Here is a 19,200-nt window from a genome sequence, read left to right on the forward strand (position 1 = left end):
CTCTTGGTGCTTGGGAGCATGCTATTAAGTCACTGTCATTTATGAAAATAAATGGTTTAATGTGATGATTGCCAGCCTTTTTGCAGTTAAATATACTGCCAGCACTTCCTTCTCCTTACCCTGATTTTTGCAGGACCTCACAAATGATACTAAGGATTACAGAAACTTTAAAGGACAGGAACCAGATATAGCTGAGGGCTAAATGGATCCCTCTGAGTGAACAGAGAAGCGTAGTCTTTTGGGATTATACCAGAGGTCAGACACTCCAGAAATGAGATGATACAGTCACCATATGGGCAGAGGAGATAACATGCTATTCCTTTCCGCTCTCTCACAACTTTCGTTCCCATTTTGCGTATCAAAAAAGAGCAGCAGTAGGGACTTAAGGATGCACCATAGCTAGGTTGGCTAGTATGTAGGTGGGAGATGCAAATGGGAAATAGGGAAATAATGCTATCCTGCAGCTGATTTGGGGTATTTTTGTGGGTTTTGTTGTGGTTTTTTTTTGCAGTGTGAGGGAGGTAGTTGGAAGGGTAGAGGGGTAATATTGACTCCTACTCCATCAGTATGGCAGGGTTCACCAGCTGGGAATCACTGGATTAATATAAATACACTATCCAGTCAGAGAGTTTTGAATATTTAGAAACACAGCCAGTGAATAATTAATTAAGTTGCAGAATATGCAACTACAGAAGTCAAGACACCTTATTTTTCATACCCTATTTCAGATGTAGTAGTTTCTTGCTTGTACTGATTCTTGCAGAGGTTAATGCCATTGAACAGAGTGTATGCTGCAAGATTTGCATACCCTTGGTAGCTATATTTCTGTGTGTATATAACAGTTTCCTTTTGTGGGAATATATATTTTTTTCCTTTTTTTCCTCCCAGTGGTGACCTTTGGAGTCTTAGTTCATTTTTTTTGGTCCTTTTTAAGAGGAAAAGAACCTGACTATGCTTAAAAATGGCATTAGCAGAAGACATAGATGTATTTATTCCCATACAGGTCTTAGCATCTGGGATAGGAGTTGTGTGTTTTCCAGAATAGCTACATGAAGTATAAAGTAGCTTCTACCCCCATTAATTCTATATTTATCTCTTTCTACCCCTCCCATCTTTTACCTTGCCTGTGCACTATTACTCTACTAAATCTTAGCAGTTTTCTTTGGCTTCTATATTTTCAATGCTGCATCCAAAACTCATAGAGGAATATAAAACTGATTGAAAAGTAGGTTTTAATCAGCTGGTGTTTTGTAAGCACTCTAATTTTAGACGCTAATTTGCAGAAAGGATTAATTTTCTCTTTAGTGTGTGAGATTATGATGCCTACAGAAGAATGGAACTGTACATGATCATAAGAAAGCAAACTGTGTAGCAGCTGAGTAAAGTTTCATTAACTTTATATTCTCTTATTCCTTCTCTGAATTTTCACCTTAGAAATAGTCACATAAAGATTTAGATTGTTTTCTTGTTAAAGCAGAAAGTCTCAAAGCTAGAATTGCAAAGATGATTCTGCAGAGTACAGGCAGAGCAAGGGAGTTCCTTATAATCTACTGCTTAGAAATCGTGCTTTAGGAACACCTGGGACTTGTCTGTTTGAAATGCATCAGCCTGTGGTTTCCCTCTTGACCTGTAAAGGACATGAGTGTTGTGCAAAGGTGGAATCCTGAATGGGTAAGAACAACTTGGGAAGAACTAGAGCTCTTAGGTCCCCAAGTAGATCTATGTAAAAATTGGTGCGATCTGACAATTTTGTAAAAACGGGCTACTGAGGAAGCTTTTTCTTGAAAATAGCTGTGGATGGACCATCAATCTGATCCTTTTCACGTTAATGTCCAATGAACTTCAAGATAGTCTGAATGAGTGGTAGTCAATGAATACAGAAGCATTTAGACTCTTCAGACAGAAAGAGCAGCCATGTGAGGTAGGCATTTGCCTTCAGAGAAAGCACAGACCTATGTGTTTCTGCCTCCTTTGAAGTTATTAGAGAATTAAATAAGGAAGAAAAGGAAAGAGCCTTGTCTTTAGCTAGAAAACTTATGAAACTGTTAACCCGAACAGAGTAATGTCAAGGAACAGGTGCACAATAGATAGACTTTTCGGCTGCTGTTGCATGCAGTGTGTTGTGTTTAGGAGGGCATTGTAATTCTGACCATCAGACTGTTAAATACCAACATACTGAGGAGATATTTGTCAGCGTGGAAGTACCCAGATCCAGAATAGAAAGTTGAATGGATTTGTGGACCTATATCAGGTTTAAGCATGTGGTCCATCCCAGTACAAGAATTAGAGGAAATATAAACTAACTGGCATTTTAAGGAGAAATGGATGCTTGTTTAATGTGAGCAATCGCAATGGTGAGCCTCTGTTTTTTTCCTCCAGAGGCCACATAATTGCACTTCAAGAAACCAGATAAAGGCATTATGGTGCTATGCTGTACATAGCATCATGAAAGAGTAGAGAACTAAAGAGCTGCTTATTTCTAAACACAAACAATGGTTAAAACTATTACACATAGCTCATCAGTGCTCACACAGCAGAGCTAGAGAGCAGGTATTAGAAACCCTTACTTTCTTTTGCCTAGCTAATGGACATTCTCCAGAGATTAATTTCAGAAATAACTGTTTTCTAGTTTTTTATGTTTGTTAATGAGAACAAGATAGCATGTGAGTATTTTCAAAATGCAGACTAGTAGTGAGAGAGAAAATGAAAAGAGGTGGGGTTGGTTTTTTTTTTTTGTTAAATCGATACACTACTGCTTGCACATTGAAGATGAACTCTTATCACCCTGTTCATATTTTCTTGAATAAAAGATTAATCCTGAATGATGATTCAAGTGGAAATATGGAAACGATGTTTAGCCTTAATAGTTTAGTGCAAACATATGAAATAAACATTACTTTTTTTGTAATGATTCAGTGTAAAGTGAATTATCTACATCTTAATCAACATCTATTCACAGTGGGCTTGTTTTCAGGGTCATGAAGGCAGATGGCTCTGCATTGTGGCTAATTTGGTAGCATCTGGTGGAGGCTTAAAGAGGAATTATTAGGAAAGGTGGAACACACATCAATTTACTTTGAAATAGTTAAATGGCAGTGTACTTTGTAGACAGTTGAAGCTTTGTACCTGCAAGCATAAACTCAGAAGCAAAACAATGTTGTGCTGGAGCACTAGCGATCGTTGATCTTACCATTTACCATTCCTCTTACTTAACACAAGCATACAGACATTCATTCCTATCTTTGTGTGTTTTGTCTCTACCTTAATCAACATTAGCCAGTTGACTCTCTTAGATGCAGCGGTAGTGGGACAAAAGCATGTTTGTATTGTGCTGTTACAGTGACTAGATGTAGCTTTCTATCTGGTTGTATGTGTAACTTGGAGGATAGAGATGTGCCATATAAGTACTGAAACAGCCTCATTGTATTCTGTGTGTATACACCTGAGATTCTGTCCCTTGTAAAGCAGAGATCTAGTCTGTCTGCTATAGAATTAAGTCACCACTTCCTTTTAGTCCAAGTTGCCAGCAAGACTTTTCTCTTCCCCCTCTACACTCTTCTGATACTAAGAGTATTTAGATATCTCTGTTCTGACTTGTAAGCTGACATAATAGGTTGGAAGCGCTTTCATTTTCTGTCCTTTCAACTTGCCGTTGTTTTAGAATGTGTTTCTCATGCAAAAAGTTGTCAGAGACATAAATAATGGTGGACTACTTGAAAGTTGTGAATTGCCTAGGATCTATCTGCTAATTTGCTTGTCACATGGAAGTGGTATTTTTTCCTTGTTTTCTCTATTGTGTGGTGATGGTTCCAGTTATAGGATAGCTAGATTCAGAAAGAAATCTATGACATACTGACAAGACAAGAGAACAAGTATGAAATAACAAATACTAAGGAGCTGTTGCCATAAATTCCACCATTTGTCTTGCTGCTATGGCTGCAGATTTCTTCTTTGTTTTGGGGGACATTTCTGGTGATTTTAAAGAAAGTTAGGATGGATTTTATGGGTTTGAATACTTTTTTTTTTTGTATCAATGGGATGTTTCTGTGTGGCTCTGAAGCTGTTGTTTTCTGTCATATGAGAAGACAAATTCACCAAAGCATGTTTTTAAAGTTCAAAGGACAAATCTTAAATTCACATGTGCCTCATTTGTGCACTGATGTCTTACCCCCTATTTTGTATCCTGGTTATTAAGGGATGCAAATGCATGAGGGTTTTGCCACTTTCTGAAGGAAATGGAGCTTGTGTTTGTCCTACACATATCACCAAATTGTTACTGAAGGTAAGTAGCTTGTGGGCTGCAAAATGTCCCTACTGGTTAAGGAAGCTGGTGGTCTTCAGCTGAGTTCGTTATTCAATCTTGAAACTTACTGGCCCACAAAGTAATAACGTCTTTACAAAATGCACTTCTAAAGATTATATTTGATGTGAGAGAGAGACTAGTAGAAATTAAATTGAGGAGGAGATGGATAAATGTAATAACCTAAGAACAGCAATACTAAGATCTGTTTAGCCTGGTACTCCATCACCTGATGGTGGCCCACAGTGGGTGCTGCAGGAAGCAGGTCAGGTATGTAACATACTCAGGCTGTTCTTCCATTTTTAGCAATGTATGGCTTGGGAATGTCTTGCATTGGTAACCCTGGATGAATTTTTCCACAAATGTATTAGTTTTATTCCTGAAGTCATACGTTCTTTTAGCATCCACACAGATCAGTGGGAAAGACTGATGTAGGTTAAACATGTTGTGTGAAGATTTGCTGTTGTTTTTTCTTTCCTGTTCAAGCAAACCACCTGTGATTTTTATGCTCCCTACTTTTGATGCTGAAGATACAATGGACAATTGGAACATATTTTCCCTGTATGTATGGTTTGAGATTTTATAGAGCGGTTTCATGCCTCATCCTGCTGCTGTCTCTTTCACAAAGTACAAGAATAAAAGTATGCCATCTCTGTATTTTTATGTAGTATATGAATACGATGCCCTGTTAATATCCTGTATGTAAATCTACTCAGTCAGATTGCTCTTGCAGTAATTATAATGATTGGACTACCTGCCATGTTCTGCAGAATTGTTAGTGTAAACTGGCCCAAGTCCTAGCTCAATAGCTACCTTCCTGAAGCTGTGTTGTTTCCAGTTACCTGTGAGGCATTTAGAAAACATCTTCACAGCCCATCAAAATCAAGGGGAATATTCCACATCTTTTCAGGAGGACAATAACTACTCGTGTTAGATTTGAGAATGACATCTGCCCAGTTCTCTGTAGCCTCATACAAATTAATTTTATGCTATTATGTGAAATTAAAACCAGTGCCAAGTTGAATACTAGGTCCTCAGAGTTTTATTTTAGGTTTTTTTTCATTTGTAAAATTTTTTTCATTTTGCACTGTATGTTCCAGCATTGTGTTTTAACTCTTTCTTTCCCGTTTTGTTTCCCATCTTGTGAATTTGGCCATGATCCTTCCTCCTCCTCCTTGCCCCTGTCCCACAGAGTTAGTTCCTATGGTTACCCCCCTCTTTGTGAGGTGACAAAGGTTGGCATCTTGATTCTCCCGAGCCAAATTCTGCCCTTTGACTCTCTCCCCTTTTCACACCCCTTGCTGAGCTTGGCCTCTTGCTCTGCTCAGGGGCTTGTCACCGAGGGGGTTCCCATGGAAACAAGGAAGGAAATTTGAAAAGAGAAGAGGAGAGAACAGAAACACAAAGGGCTGGTTAATTTAAATTTGAACAAGGAAGGAAAGCTTCTTGTAGTTCATCTTTGTGTGTTGTAGAAACCTGAAATTTATATTTTAAAAGTTGCTTTCAATTTGTAAACTTGTTTATATTCCCTGTTTCTTGGTTTATAGAACAAAAGTTGTCATGTTTGTAGCACTGAGCCAGGAGAAACATCTTTCTTTTTAATTTCAATGAGAAAATTCTGCTCAGCCATTCATTTAGCTTTTTTTCTCCTCAGCGGTCAAAAAGCATCATTCATGCTTTTAATATTTTTCCCTGAAAACTTACATGTATTACATTTTTTCCCTTTGTAATGATGCAGTCATACTGTCAATTATCTAACATCTGTGCATCCTTTTTTGTGGGGGAGTGGATGAACAGATGCCATTCAGAATGAACAGATCCATTAGCTGAATCACTGCTCCTGACTATTGCTTCTTGTTCCTTATTGTACATTTTTAGCATTGTTATCTGATCTGGGCAGGTGCAATATGGACATGTAACTGCAGAGAAGAATATAGTAACAAAGTTTGGCCTTGGATTTGAGGTTTGATGCTTACTGTCAATAGTAAAAAAAAAATCTCAAGAAAACAAGAAATATATATCATTATTTTAATTGCTTTTGGGACATTTTATCTGCATATTTTACAAAAGTGTTTCATAATTTAAGTTTTATGTTAATTTCTTGAGGCACAGTAGAGTTACTTGGTCTTCACATTTTCCACAGTAGCTTTTTGAATAACAAATTGTCTTGTTCTTACAGCAAAACATTCTTTACCTTATGTCAAAGAAATATAATTTAAATAGCCTGATTTGAAACTTTGTCCTCCAGCCACACTTCTATAAAATCTTGTGGCTAAAATACTGAAAAATGTCAGACCCTCAGGAGTACACAGGAAAATTACTCCTTTTATTCAGAATAACCTTAATTAGGTGGCATCATTAAAAAGCTACAAAATTCTTCAGATCTGTCAATTACATTTTTCTGACATGACAGGAGGCAGTTGCTTTTGTCTGGAAATAGTAAGCTTCCAAGGCTTTAAAAATTTAGGCTTTGGTTCACCTTCTACTTGATACTAGTTGCTGTTAGTAGCCAGGGTCACGGAGGGGACTCAAGAAAGGAACTTTGAATTGAAGCCAGGACTGTAAAAGATCTGTGGCCTGCAGTTCTCCTACAGTGGTAGCACATTCCTCTGACATAACTTGTTGTACCCATCACAGAGAAGCCTGTGTGATGGATTAAAGGACACATTTTTGATCTCTGGGTCTTAGTCCTCATCTGTGAGGTGGGAGCCAGCAGGAGGTAAGTGTGAATGAAATCAGCAAAGGGGTATTGAGCAGAACTCATCATGAAGCATTAACAAATGCATGTACATACACTCCTATCCACTATCCTGTCCCCATCCTGCTGCTTTGCAGGTTTAAAAGATAAAAGGACTGGAAAGCCAGCTCTGCTGTATGAACTTCCTCTGCTTTTCCAGAGCAGAAGGACCCTCTGACTGGTCTTGTGTGGTCTGCCAGGTAAGCCCTGCTGGGGCTAACCAACTAGACCTCAGCACAGCAGGCTTCCAGCTCTTTTCCCCACCCCAACCATATAGCCCCACACCTGGGCTTTGTTTAATTGCATTTTCCAAAGGATTTTGCAGCGTTGGGCAATTATTCAAAGAGGTAATCAATGGGAATCATACTTAGTCCCTCTTGTCTCTTGCATCACCCTCAAATGCTTACATCTGCAAGCAATTTAATGCATTCTCTTGTATATATCTGACCTGCTCTTTTATGGTTTGATCCCACTAATTCCATTCTCTGTAGATTCCCTCATTGCAAGCATCCCAGAGGTGTATTTCATGCAGAACCTGGCACACAGAGCATATTCACAGTGCTTGTGAGTGTCACTCACTGTTTCGGGTACCTTTTGAAGAGGTACTTCTTCCACAGCACCTATTGGTATTTGCTTCTCTTTATTCTGTTTATTTAACTGGAGAAGAATTTGGGTCCATCATCCTGCACAGGGGCCTCACATGGTAGTTGCACAATCTTTATCTTCTCTTGTTTCCTACCATCCATGTCCCCTGCTCCCCTCCCACTGTCTTGTTAATCCAGTTATTGTGTTAGGTCTTGTCCTACTTGTCTAGAGTATTTCAAAGACATGCAGGATACACTGCAGGTCAAAATTTTTCCCAAAAGTGTGTTAGTGATAGAGAGCTAAGCACAAATTTCTGTCCTCAGCAAGGAGAAACTTCTGGACCATTGAGGGCAAAATATAGTTTAATCTATTTTGAGAGAAGCAAGCACACTTTTAGGGTGCTGTAGAAACAATAAGCAGAGGCACTGTGGGAATGGCAGTCAAATATTTTTCTGGTAAATTATTAACTGTAGGGAAGAAAAATCAACTGAACTTGGTTTTATTCTTACTTTGATTGTTTTGGTGAGTTTTCAGAATTGGTCATTCAGATGCTTGCAAGATGGATAACAGCTTTCTGTCCACTGGAAAGGTGTTGTACAAGTGTAATAATTTTTTTTTTAAATTTCTTTCCCTGTCCCCCCTATCCCAGAGTTCATCTGTGACCTCATTAACTTGGCACTAAATGGGAGGGATAGTATCCCCTGATGAATCTTAATTTACAGCTGCTGTGTTCAGACTTTTTTTTAATGGTTAATTATTAACATTGAACTCACCAACTAATTATCTTAAAGCTTCTAATTTGAGCAGAAATTAATTTTCATTTAATATGTTAGAGTAAATTGAGATTTTTCTGAGTCTTGACTTTTCTGTTCTCTATTACTGTCTGATGAAGTAGAGGTCTGATCAGTGACCCTCTTGTAATTCTGTAATTAGGTAAAACAAATATATTTTGGGACAGACAACCTCTTTTAAAAGTTAAAAAAGCCATCCTAGTAGATGGAGTCAATGTTTGCTCAGAATGTGTAGGCTCACTGTAGAGTTATAATAATGAAAGAAAAATCTCTTTCCAAAGACTGATAACCTCCCTAAAAGCCACCTCATTTTCCAATTGTTTGTGTCGAACTGTACGTGCTGTACAATAGCACATGGGAAGAATTTAATGTGTAATATCAAAATATAGAAAGTTGATCCCAAGATGCTGGGTGACCTATTTTTGTAATGGCTTATTTCTACTTGCGCAAGTTAACAGCAACAGTATAAGTTGATTTTACATGGAGCTCCTGGTAACACAGGAAAGATACGCTTGTTTTTTTACTTAAAGTTCCAGGTAAATATACAAATTCTTCTGAATAAAATCTGGATAATATCACCATCTGCCCACATCTACCCCATTAATGCACATAAAGAGTACTAAGCACTGCAGCTTTACTTTTATTGTGTTATTCATTGGTTAAAATAATAATGAAAACAGATATAATCTCCTGAGAATCCCTACAATCGGAATAGTCTGAAAACTGTAATTGGTGTATGAGACAGGAGAGAAACTGTAACAGCTGTAGTAGAGTAACTAAAATGAAGTGGAAGGTGCTATTAAATTGAGCCTTGGACATGGTGCAGCTTGATTGGATCCTACTCCAGTAAATGTATATAGGGGACAGCAGAGCTGCAGAGAAACCACACATCCAGGAAAACCATCCTGCATTATTTATGCATGTAAAACAGCCAGCTAATTTTTAGAATCAACTCTACCAAAAAACAGCTTAGTATGGTAGACTGATAGTGTAGCCTTCCTGGAAATTAGAAAGAAAATAGTTGCTGAGCCAGCAGACAATGTGTTTTCAATACTGGCCTATGAAATATCCTTAGTTTGAGGCTCAAAGATGCAAATATCCCCTCCTACCCAACTGTTGACACATATGTGTGCGTGTGTCTGTGTGTGTATATGTCTGTGTGTATGTCTCTTTGTGTGTGTATGCATTTTTGCTGGTATGTAGATATAACAGATGGCTTGTACTGTTGGATTAAGACACAGCTGTTACAATACTAGTGTTCATTTTGCAGATAAGTTTCATTTGCTATTCAGAATAATTTTTACAGTATTAATCCAACAGATTATGTTGCTGCTTCAGTTTGCATCATATTGTTTATGTACATAACTGTATGGGATCCACACTGTTTCTTTCCAAGCCATATTTATCACGCTCTCTGGCTTTTCCATTGTTGGAGAAGCGTTATTGTATTACCTGAGTGTTCATTTAGATTTTCAATGTAGACAATAAATATTGGACTAAGACAAGAAAAGTTTCAATATGTAGCCAAAGATATCTGTAAACTCATTTGGCACTACTGTTTTTTTTATGTAATAAGTACACAACAAAGTAGCAGTCCTAGTGGATATTGCAAGATCATTGCCTAAAATATTTAGGTTAGATTCTTTATGAATCTAAAGAGTAAAATTAAGTCACTTAACCTATGCCCAAGGAGATGTTGATCCACCGGTAATGAGGAAAAGACAAGTGAGATTTTTGAATGATGACTCCTGCTTTGAGAACACTCTCTGATGTTCAAAACTTGAATGGTAAATTTATTTATTATGCTGATTCAATCTGCCATTGAATTCTCATTTGTGAAAGCAGGTGTTTTTGCTAGTGAGAGAATTTTGTGACAGAATTTTGAGAGCAGGCTGACTGCCACAGGAGCAGCAAATAGAGCTTCCTGAATTAATTTAGTGTATTTCTTTCTCTTGCAGCCTTCTGTCTGCAAAAGGTTATGCTCTTGGGTTTTAACAGCATCAAAGTCTTAATTTCTGCCATAGCATGAAGCCTTTGTTTAGAATCACAGAATCTTTTTGGTTGGAAGAGACCTTTAAGATCTTTGACTCCATGTGTTGACCTAGCACTGCCAAGGCCACCACTAACCATGTCTCTCAGTACCACATCTACATGGCTTTGAAATCCCTCCAGGGATGGGGACTCCACCCCTGCCCTGGGCAGCCTGGGCCAGGGTCTGACAACCCTTTCCAAGAAGAAATTGTTCCTAATATCCAATCTAAATCTCTCCTGACTTTTTACAGTACTAGTAGTCCAAATACAGCATGAGTAGTTTTGAGATTAGTTTCATGGACAGTTTAAATCAATCTTAAACCCAGGTCAGTGCAAAGGAATCTGGTGGCAGTGAAGAGGGCAGGGATTGGTAAACTTATGCCCATTGTGACACTGCACCCTGAAGTGCATTAGATGACAACTATAATTTGTCCTCATTTCCCAGCCGTGTGGAAGGATGATGATGGCAACTGTACAGTGCACGTTTACTTTTAAGGGAGTCAGCACACTCTGGATTCCCTTGGTTAGTCTGTCAAGAAGCACTTTGACTTGAATGTCAGAATTCAAAAAAACTGAAGCCTTCTTTTCCAGTGGAAAACATGTGGCTTCATATAGTCTGCATTAGCTTATAATAGTATGCTCTCTTACATACTCTGCTACGTAAGTTGTGTAAAAAACCCACTGTTAACAAAGTCACACATGAAATAGTAGAAGTCATCAAACCTTTGAGAAATAACAGTGAATTCTCTTCAATATGATATTCAGTGTTGCTTTCATTGTGTTTTAGAAATCCAACTTACCTAATTTTATCCTGCAGGGTGTTAATGTTGTTTATCATGTGACAGACACTGACATTCTGTAGGTTGATGGCAGTAAAAATGAAAAGGTGAAGTAAATCTAATTGGTGGCTTTGAAGCTTGGCTATGTCCTTAACTGTGTTTTCTCTCATGTTTCCCATTTTGAGAAATTCTCTTTTTATGAGCTCTGAAGAACTTGATCTGGCTGCCGACTCCACTGTGTTCTCTCAAGTTCATGTCAAGTCTTCTAACAAATCTTCATACCAAATTCTTTTCCTCTTTCACTCAGCAAGATAAATTTTTTGAGCACTGTGCCAACAGTGAATTGTTTATACTCTTCTGTTATTCTTCAAGGAGACAGACCTCCCTTGAGCTGGCAGAAATAGTCCATGAGTCCCTAACATGCAGATCAGTCTGCAGTGCCAGAGTTGAGGGAAATAAAAGGTTGTTATCGCTAATGCTCCACTTCTTGTAATGGGTATCTTTCTCCTTCCCACAGTGACAAGAGCACTGGAGCATTTTTTTAGCAGACATCAAAGCAGTGATCGCACTCAGTTTGTACTTGGAAGGGTGTTTTTTGGTTGTGTTTTTTTTTTTTTTTTTTTGCAACCACAGGAGATAGGAATGTGTTATTTAAATGAAAAAGAGCATTTTGCCAAGAGTTACAGCTCCTTCCCAATAGTCTCTTGCTTGCCCAGGCAAGTGTGCTTTATAGTGCCTTAACTTACTAGTATCTAAAATATGGTCCAGAGGACTATACATTTATTTCTCTGTGGTACTTTGGAATTCTCCCAAGCCCATCACAGCAGGCATATGGAGAGGAAGGAAGAAGTCCAAGCAGTCTCAGCTGTCTTACACAAACTAACACTTCTTGCAAATGGAAATTGTTACCAGGACCACCCATCTGCATTTATCAGTTCCTAAAACATAAAGATCACATTTAGGAAAAGTGCACATTGACAGATGGATGCCATCTTTTCAGTGTCTTCTGAAGGAACTTCAGAATTTAAAATGCAGCAGGAGACCTCTTTAAAGAACAAGAGCAGATGGCTCTCCTTTTTAGTCACATAGACAGAGATTAATGTAATTTGCTGTCTTTTAACTGCTTTCATCTTTATCCTACTATTTTTTTTCCCTGCAATTGAGAAATTAAATTCAGCTGTCTGTTTACAGACCAAAAGCTTAGGATGGTTTGTGTGATTGCTGCCCCTTTGCAAGTAAGGCAGGTAAAATTATTGGTCTTAGGTTTTCAAGTGAGTAACAGGGTGATTGTCTCATTCAATCTATGGCATGAGAAAAATAGAATTTAAATCCACACTAATTACTTGACATGTTTATTGTTGGAATGACTTAATAACTGTTTAAATGTGGACGTATATTTTTAGTACTAAAGGTAAAATGATCTGAATGTTTTTACTTCCCAGTTCCTAAAGTAGTATAAGTGTCAATCTAATCCTCACTGCAACCATAATTTTTCCAGCTAACATCAAAGTATGAGACATGGGGTGTCAGGAGATAGGGGGTTACATGGTTTATAAGGGTTCATACAGATTATGTGAAAGCAACTTTTTTCCATGCTTAAGAGGAAAGCTTTACAGACCACCAGAGTTGTGACCACATTTGGCTTTTCATACCTGCATCACTGTGCAAAGCTAAAAATAATTACCAGAAAAAAATATATCTCAACTTCTGCGGACAAGGAAGTTAGTGGTGAGGTAAGCTTTGAATGTACATTAAGTATTCTGCACTAAATTTGTCTTGGCACTGTGCATTGAAACAGGCTTGGACAAATTAGCCCATTGCCTTTGAAAACAGAATCAAGCATCTGAGCAATAAAGCTGCAATTCCATAGTTGCATTAAGCTCAGCAAGTGTGGATTGATTAAAAAAAAAAATGGACTTACTCTTACACACCTGACTGTGTTTTTGGCTCTTTCTGCAATATTACTTATGTGGCACTGTCTAGCTCAAGGCCAAACTGAGTGGAAAAAAACCAGCTTTTTCTTACATCCAGCTATGGGTTTTGGAAGAAGTTGGTGCCCCAGGTCCCTGCTCTTTGCAAACCACCAGCTCTGCTGTGCCTGTGTCAGCACTCTCAGATCTTTAGGTGACAGCAGCTAGGTTAAGGCAGGACTATCAAGTACAGCCTTATTTGAAGTTAGCATCAGCAGTTTAAGTACTACAGCAGTTTTCCAGCTCAGGATACTAACTTAAAACAAATATTTTCGGGTTAAGTTTTTGTACCAGCACAACTGTGGCTGTAGGCTCCAGCAAACCTGGCTTGACTCAGAGGAGCGGGCAGGTCAGTGCCATTGGAGAACAAATTTCCACTCTCTCAAGAAAACCAACTCTGCTTGTAACAGTTTCTAGAGAGCCTTCACACGAGCTATCAGAGCAGTTCCTTCAGAGAAGAGGTGTAGTTATCAAAGGCAGGAGGCAGTTAACATCTTCAGTGTAACTAGCAGCTGTCTATAAGGAGTTAAATCTATCTGCAGCTTCTGTGATTCTCCTCGGGAGGTAGCCTGAAAAACATTGTTGCCCATGGACTCTGAGATACAGTTAATGATTTTTTTTCCCTAATGAATAGCAAGCTGAATTCAAACATACGGCGACAGAGGACAGAGAGAATAGATCATGTGTCTGGCCTGAGCAGGATGTGCCCTGAGGCAGTTGCTTCCACCAGAGTGGAATTGTTGCAACAGAAATGGATATTCATAGCATCACTCTTTTCCCATGAGCCTGAGGGAAGAAAACTTCCCTCCTTCTGTCTTATGAGTTTATGAGAGTGCTTCCTTTTCAGTTTTCTATTAAGAGAAAGGGATATGTAAACAAACGGGGTAGTGAAAGATCACCAAAATTAATCAGTTTAAATCTTGCAGTAATGTAGCTTCCCAGATAACAACCAGCTTAAATGGCCATGGCTGTGTAGAAGAAAAGGTAGAAATTGCTTTATTATCTCTCAGTAAGATGAGAAGTCTGAAACTGTAATGCAGTGGCACGGTGTATTTAAAGTTAGATTTATTGCTCTTGCATTGTGACCAAAAGTGAGAATTTGTTATAAATTATTTGGGGGCAAAAATCTATATATGTCATTCCAGCTCTGCTTTGTCCTTCATCCCCTACTGAAAAAAAAAGCCCAAAAGAAAACCAAAGGCAGGCAAGAAATTTCTACTCTCTTATAGAGCATGTCCACTAAAACATTGCCCAGGGTTCACTTTTTCAGCAGATAGGAATTGTAGGGAAGGAAGGAGGTGGGGTCACACTGCTGGGAATCGGGGAAAATTCTTAAAGGTGACTTTGCTACTAGCAAAGAAAATTTTGGGGGAGAGGGAAATAAGAAACGGGTAAGGTTGTACTGAAGTTAGACTGCTCAGAGGAAAGCAGTGCTACATTATTGTGACATGTTATTTGGTATACAGCACCTGCATGGCAAATGAAAGGAGGGATGAGAGTGTTCTGACCCAGCCTGAAAAAAGTCAAGTTCATAATGCTGCTGTTTTCACTGGGTTTAAAGGAATCTACACAGTCAGAAAGGTTTTTCTCAGAGGTAGAAGGACCACTGAGTGTAACACTGGAGATATATAGTTATGTGTTCTGACGTTTAAAATACCTCCAGGAGCAAATAAGTATTTATCTCTTCTTAAACATGTATCTCTTCCCTTTCTTGCATTCCCCAGCATTTGGCCTGAATTACTGAAATAATTTTGGCTACCACATCTTCTCTTGTCCTCTTCCTTTTTCCTCTGTATGTTGAGTTGTTCAACAAGCATTCTTCAAACTCACATCCCATTTAAACAGAGAGCCCTTTGTTAGGCACCCGTGGGGTAGGGCTAGATGTCATAACTTGCACTGCGTCCTTGGGCAAAGAGCATAAAAAAGGGCTTTTAATCTCCCTGGCTTTATTTTGAATAGTGAACAACATAATCAGTAGGTGGAAGTGACTTTTCATCTTAGGATCTGCAAAGGGGTAAGGTAATTTTAGAGATTGGGTGCTTACAGACTGAGCTGCTTACAGGCACAAATGCTACTGTTACAGGTTCAAAACAAGTGAGTCTTTTTTTCTGAATTACAAGGAGTGGTTGTAGGGTTGTTTTTTTCCTGTGTTGTCCAGCTTAGCCTCTTCATGATTTTAAAAGAAACTGAATTGGTATAATTCATAAGAGAGGTTTTGTCTGCCTGCAGTTGCTATTTTGAGAGACAGAATGCTGTGAGAGGTCTGTAGCTGCTGAGAAGTTGAACAGCCAGCACTAGGGAAACAGTCCTATTAAATTACTTCTACTTAAGTGTATTTCTTCCGTGCTGTTGGGGTTGAGTATAGCTGTACTGTGTTTTGAGGAGTATCCGAGGCCATGCTCAAAACCAGGTGTCTTTTTGGCAGGTCCAAAGAGCACAAGTGCAGCTAATGTGCCCTTGAGGGGACTTTGTGAGGGAAGTTTCAGTGTTAATTCAGATGTTTCAGCATCTTCAACACTGCCTCCAGCTGCCAAGCTGGAAGGAAATGGGTCACTGCATAGACCCTGCATCATACCTGTCAGGCCCAGGCCCAGCCACCCTGTCTTGGAAAATAAATGGCATAATGGATAGCAGAAGAAGTGGGTGTTTTGGCAGCTGTCTCACATCTGGCGTGCTTGAGCACCCTGTAATGTAGCCCTCGGGCTGCTGCAGGGGACAGCCGGGCAACACATTGCTCTTACTGAGAGTGTTCTTTCAGCCTCTCGAGCCTTTGCCAAAAAGCACCATCTGCATCCCCACTTTCGGATGTTTCCTGCCTCAGTTCCAATACTGCCTCGAACACCATTGGCTAGTGTCCTTTGGAGGTGGCTGAAAGCCATTACAACAGCCACCTGCCCTTGTAGGATCAACAGGATACAAGGAGTTACTGGTGCCTTTCTGTTCCCCTGAACTTGCTTTGCAACTTCTCCATTGCTTTGCAACAGCCATGATGTGGAGCTCTGTTTGCACAGTTTTCTCATGTGCACACCTTGACATTGTCTGGGATCTTCCTCAATGGCACAGGTTTCTGCAAATCAACCAAAACAAAGCAGATCTTTTAATGAAGGTGAAGTAGCTGGAAAAGAGAGACTCCTGAAGCATCTTTTCTTAATGAAAGGCCTATCAGAGGAGAGTAGTGGAGCATTTGTCAGGGTAACTTGAAATTTAGGTATGGGTATATGCAGTGGCAGGAGGCAAGACTTTGAGGGGGAGAAGGACAGGCATTAAGGCACTAGCTTTTTTTCATGAAGTTTTAACTTCATTTTCTTAATTTTCAAGGTTCTTTGAAAAGAAGGAGAGTTAAACACTTCCCAAAATTAAAGTGGAGTTTTCCTTTTATTTTCCCTTTCCATTAAATGGAGAAGATTATTACCTTAAGCTTTTCAAGTCATGTCAGTTGTCATAACTGCGTAGAATCAGTTTCTTGGATTCTTGTCAAACAGTAGCTTTAACTGTAGTATAGGCAATAACTGTTTAAAAATAGAACCATATGTGCATCTGCAGTAAATGTCCAGCCAAATAGGAAGTGTTCCTTGACTAACAGTGAGCTTGGAAATGTAAATACTTCTCAATTGTTGCTTTCTTTTTCCTTCTTGATGGCTCTGAAGGTTTATACTGCTCTTCATACAAGCTGTTGCCAAGTTGCACGTCTCTGTTGTCATGTGACAACATTTTCAGAAACATGTAACACTACAGATAATTTAATCAGCTTGATAAAGACTAAATATGCTTAAAAAAAACCCCAGTAAAATCACAGCATGGTTCTATCTTGTATTCTAAAAATTAACCTTTTGCAGAGCAAAGGAGGCATATAGGAAGAATTGGAAGAGTAAGGAGGCAATAAGGAAGAACTGAAATGTGAAACCTTTTCTCATCTTGTCTAGTAATTGTCATTTGTGTTGCCACAGAAGATGACCTATTTTTTGTTGTTGGGTCTGTTCTGTTCTATAGTTTGGAAGAAGAAAATGCTGGATTAGTTTAAAAGACTCCTCTGGAAACTGCTGTTTTAAAATGTAATCTTTCTATAGCCAACTCTTCAGCTTCAGTTATAGTAAGATTTAGGTTTTATATATATAGCAGGTTCAGTTGTGCTTCTGCTATTGCACCAGCAATTCTGAAGATCAGACTTCATGCTCTATAGTCGTGCTAGGCTGGGGAGAAGAAGAAACTCTGGTGTCAAGATAATGGACTTATAATAAAAATCTGTCTGTAACAGAGCTCATGTTTGCTTTACCATTTATTGAGTAATTGCCACTCCTACCCTTCAAGCTATGATTTAAAATACAAGTCAAGGAAAATACAGGGCTTACTAAAATGTTACTGCTGTTCCTCCAGTCTGGGGTTAGCAGAGTAATTCAATATTCAGTGCTGTTTTGCTTTATTCTAGACCTGTAACTCCTAACGTACATCAATATTGTGAAGTTCCAGTCCTAAGAGAATATAATTGATCTTATATTAAAATCTAAGGAGATGGTGAGGCTTTGTATGGAGTAAGGTGTGACACAAACTCAGAATAAGATATTGATTGATTCCTGAGAGTATTAAAGACAAGCCCTAACAACCAAGAGCAAAATGAACCCACACTGGATAGTAAGAAGATAACATGGATTAGCAACATGGACCAGTTTTTAAGACTTAAATCCCTGTCCTACTTTTTTTCCCTTATTTTTAATCTTCAGAAATACTTGAGAATAGCTGTGTGTTGGCTAATTGTGATTGATTTTTCTCTCCCTGCTTCCAAGGAGTGTTGCTACCACTGTTACTTAAACCTGTTATAAAGCAACACAGTAGCACAAGGCACAGTTAATTTTTCTATTCTTTTTTTTTTTCAGTCTTTGATTTCAGTGTTTTCTGATGCTTAGTCAAGAAATAACATACTTAATGTGACATCACTGTGATTACAACCCTGATCTGGAAGCTAGAAAATTTTTTGACTGCCAAAATTTACATAACAATGATAGCATGCACATTGGGTCTGTTTTCTATCCACAGAAATACCCTGATGATAGAAATGAGACTTTAACAGATGGATTCTCTTCAGCTGGACAAGATGCTGTGGGAATAATGCAATTGAAAATACCCTGTGTTTGCATTTTGTAGAAAGAAATGAAGAACACTGCTCTGCTGAAGAAATTCAGGAAATAGATTATTTACAAATACTATGTTGTGAACTGAAAATGATATTGGAAAGATCACAGTATGCTGTATTCCTATACTGTCAAGGAATGTTTCTTTATCTAACATTCCTCAGATTGTAATCTCATGTAAGTTTTTTTGTATTCTCCTACTAAATAAGCAGCTAGCAATTCAGGATGTGTCTGTATGTTACACAAGCACTGAAAGGAATCAAGTATTATGTATGGCTCTTAGTGGAGAGTGTGAAGCTAAGCCAGAATCCTCAGAGTTGTTTAGTTGTCAAATTCCCATTTATATTAGTGCAAATCAAGTACATAAGTGTCCCTTGTGAATCTGTGTCATTGTCCCCAGGCTTCTTGATTGCCTGTCTTCCTAAAATACCTAAGTGTTGTATTATGATGATCGCTTCTTCCAACAGACAAAGTAATGGTTGTGAAAGCCCTAACATCTCATGAGACAAATTATAGCTTCCTGCTGAAGTGTTCTACAAAACTGCTGTCTGTAGCTATGGAATTCTCCTTTTTTTCTTTTCTAGCCGTTTCATCCGATGGTGAATTTGGAATGCTCCAGAGATTTCCGACCGTTCCTGTGTGCCCTCTATGCTCCTGTGTGCATGGAGTACGGCCGAGTCACCCTCCCCTGCCGCAGGCTCTGTCAAAGGGCATACAGCGAGTGCTCCAAACTCATGGAGATGTTTGGGGTCTCTTGGCCTGAGGATATGGAGTGCACCAGGTGAGTAACTCTGTTCTGCTCAGGATAAAGTTTTAGTGTGATCTAGGATGTATTATTATGATCTGAAACACATATTTTAAATGTGTCTCCCACAGCATCC

At 38.8% G+C, this 19,200-nt stretch overlaps 1 protein-coding gene across 1 annotated transcript in view; it reads left to right on the forward strand.

The window, feature by feature from the left end:
- The window catches only part of FZD3 (frizzled class receptor 3), a 64,357-nt gene that overhangs the window by 11,292 nt on the left and 33,865 nt on the right, over nucleotides 1–19,200 (forward strand). Inside the window, exon 3 of the mRNA XM_051615481.1 lies at nucleotides 18,904–19,100. Coding sequence (XP_051471441.1) covers nucleotides 18,904–19,100 — 197 coding nt within the window. The remainder of the gene's footprint in view (nucleotides 1–18,903; nucleotides 19,101–19,200) is intronic.

Source organism: Apus apus, chromosome 3 (assembly GCF_020740795.1).
Source record: "Apus apus isolate bApuApu2 chromosome 3, bApuApu2.pri.cur, whole genome shotgun sequence".
Classification (NCBI taxonomy): domain Eukaryota; kingdom Metazoa; phylum Chordata; class Aves; order Apodiformes; family Apodidae; genus Apus; species Apus apus.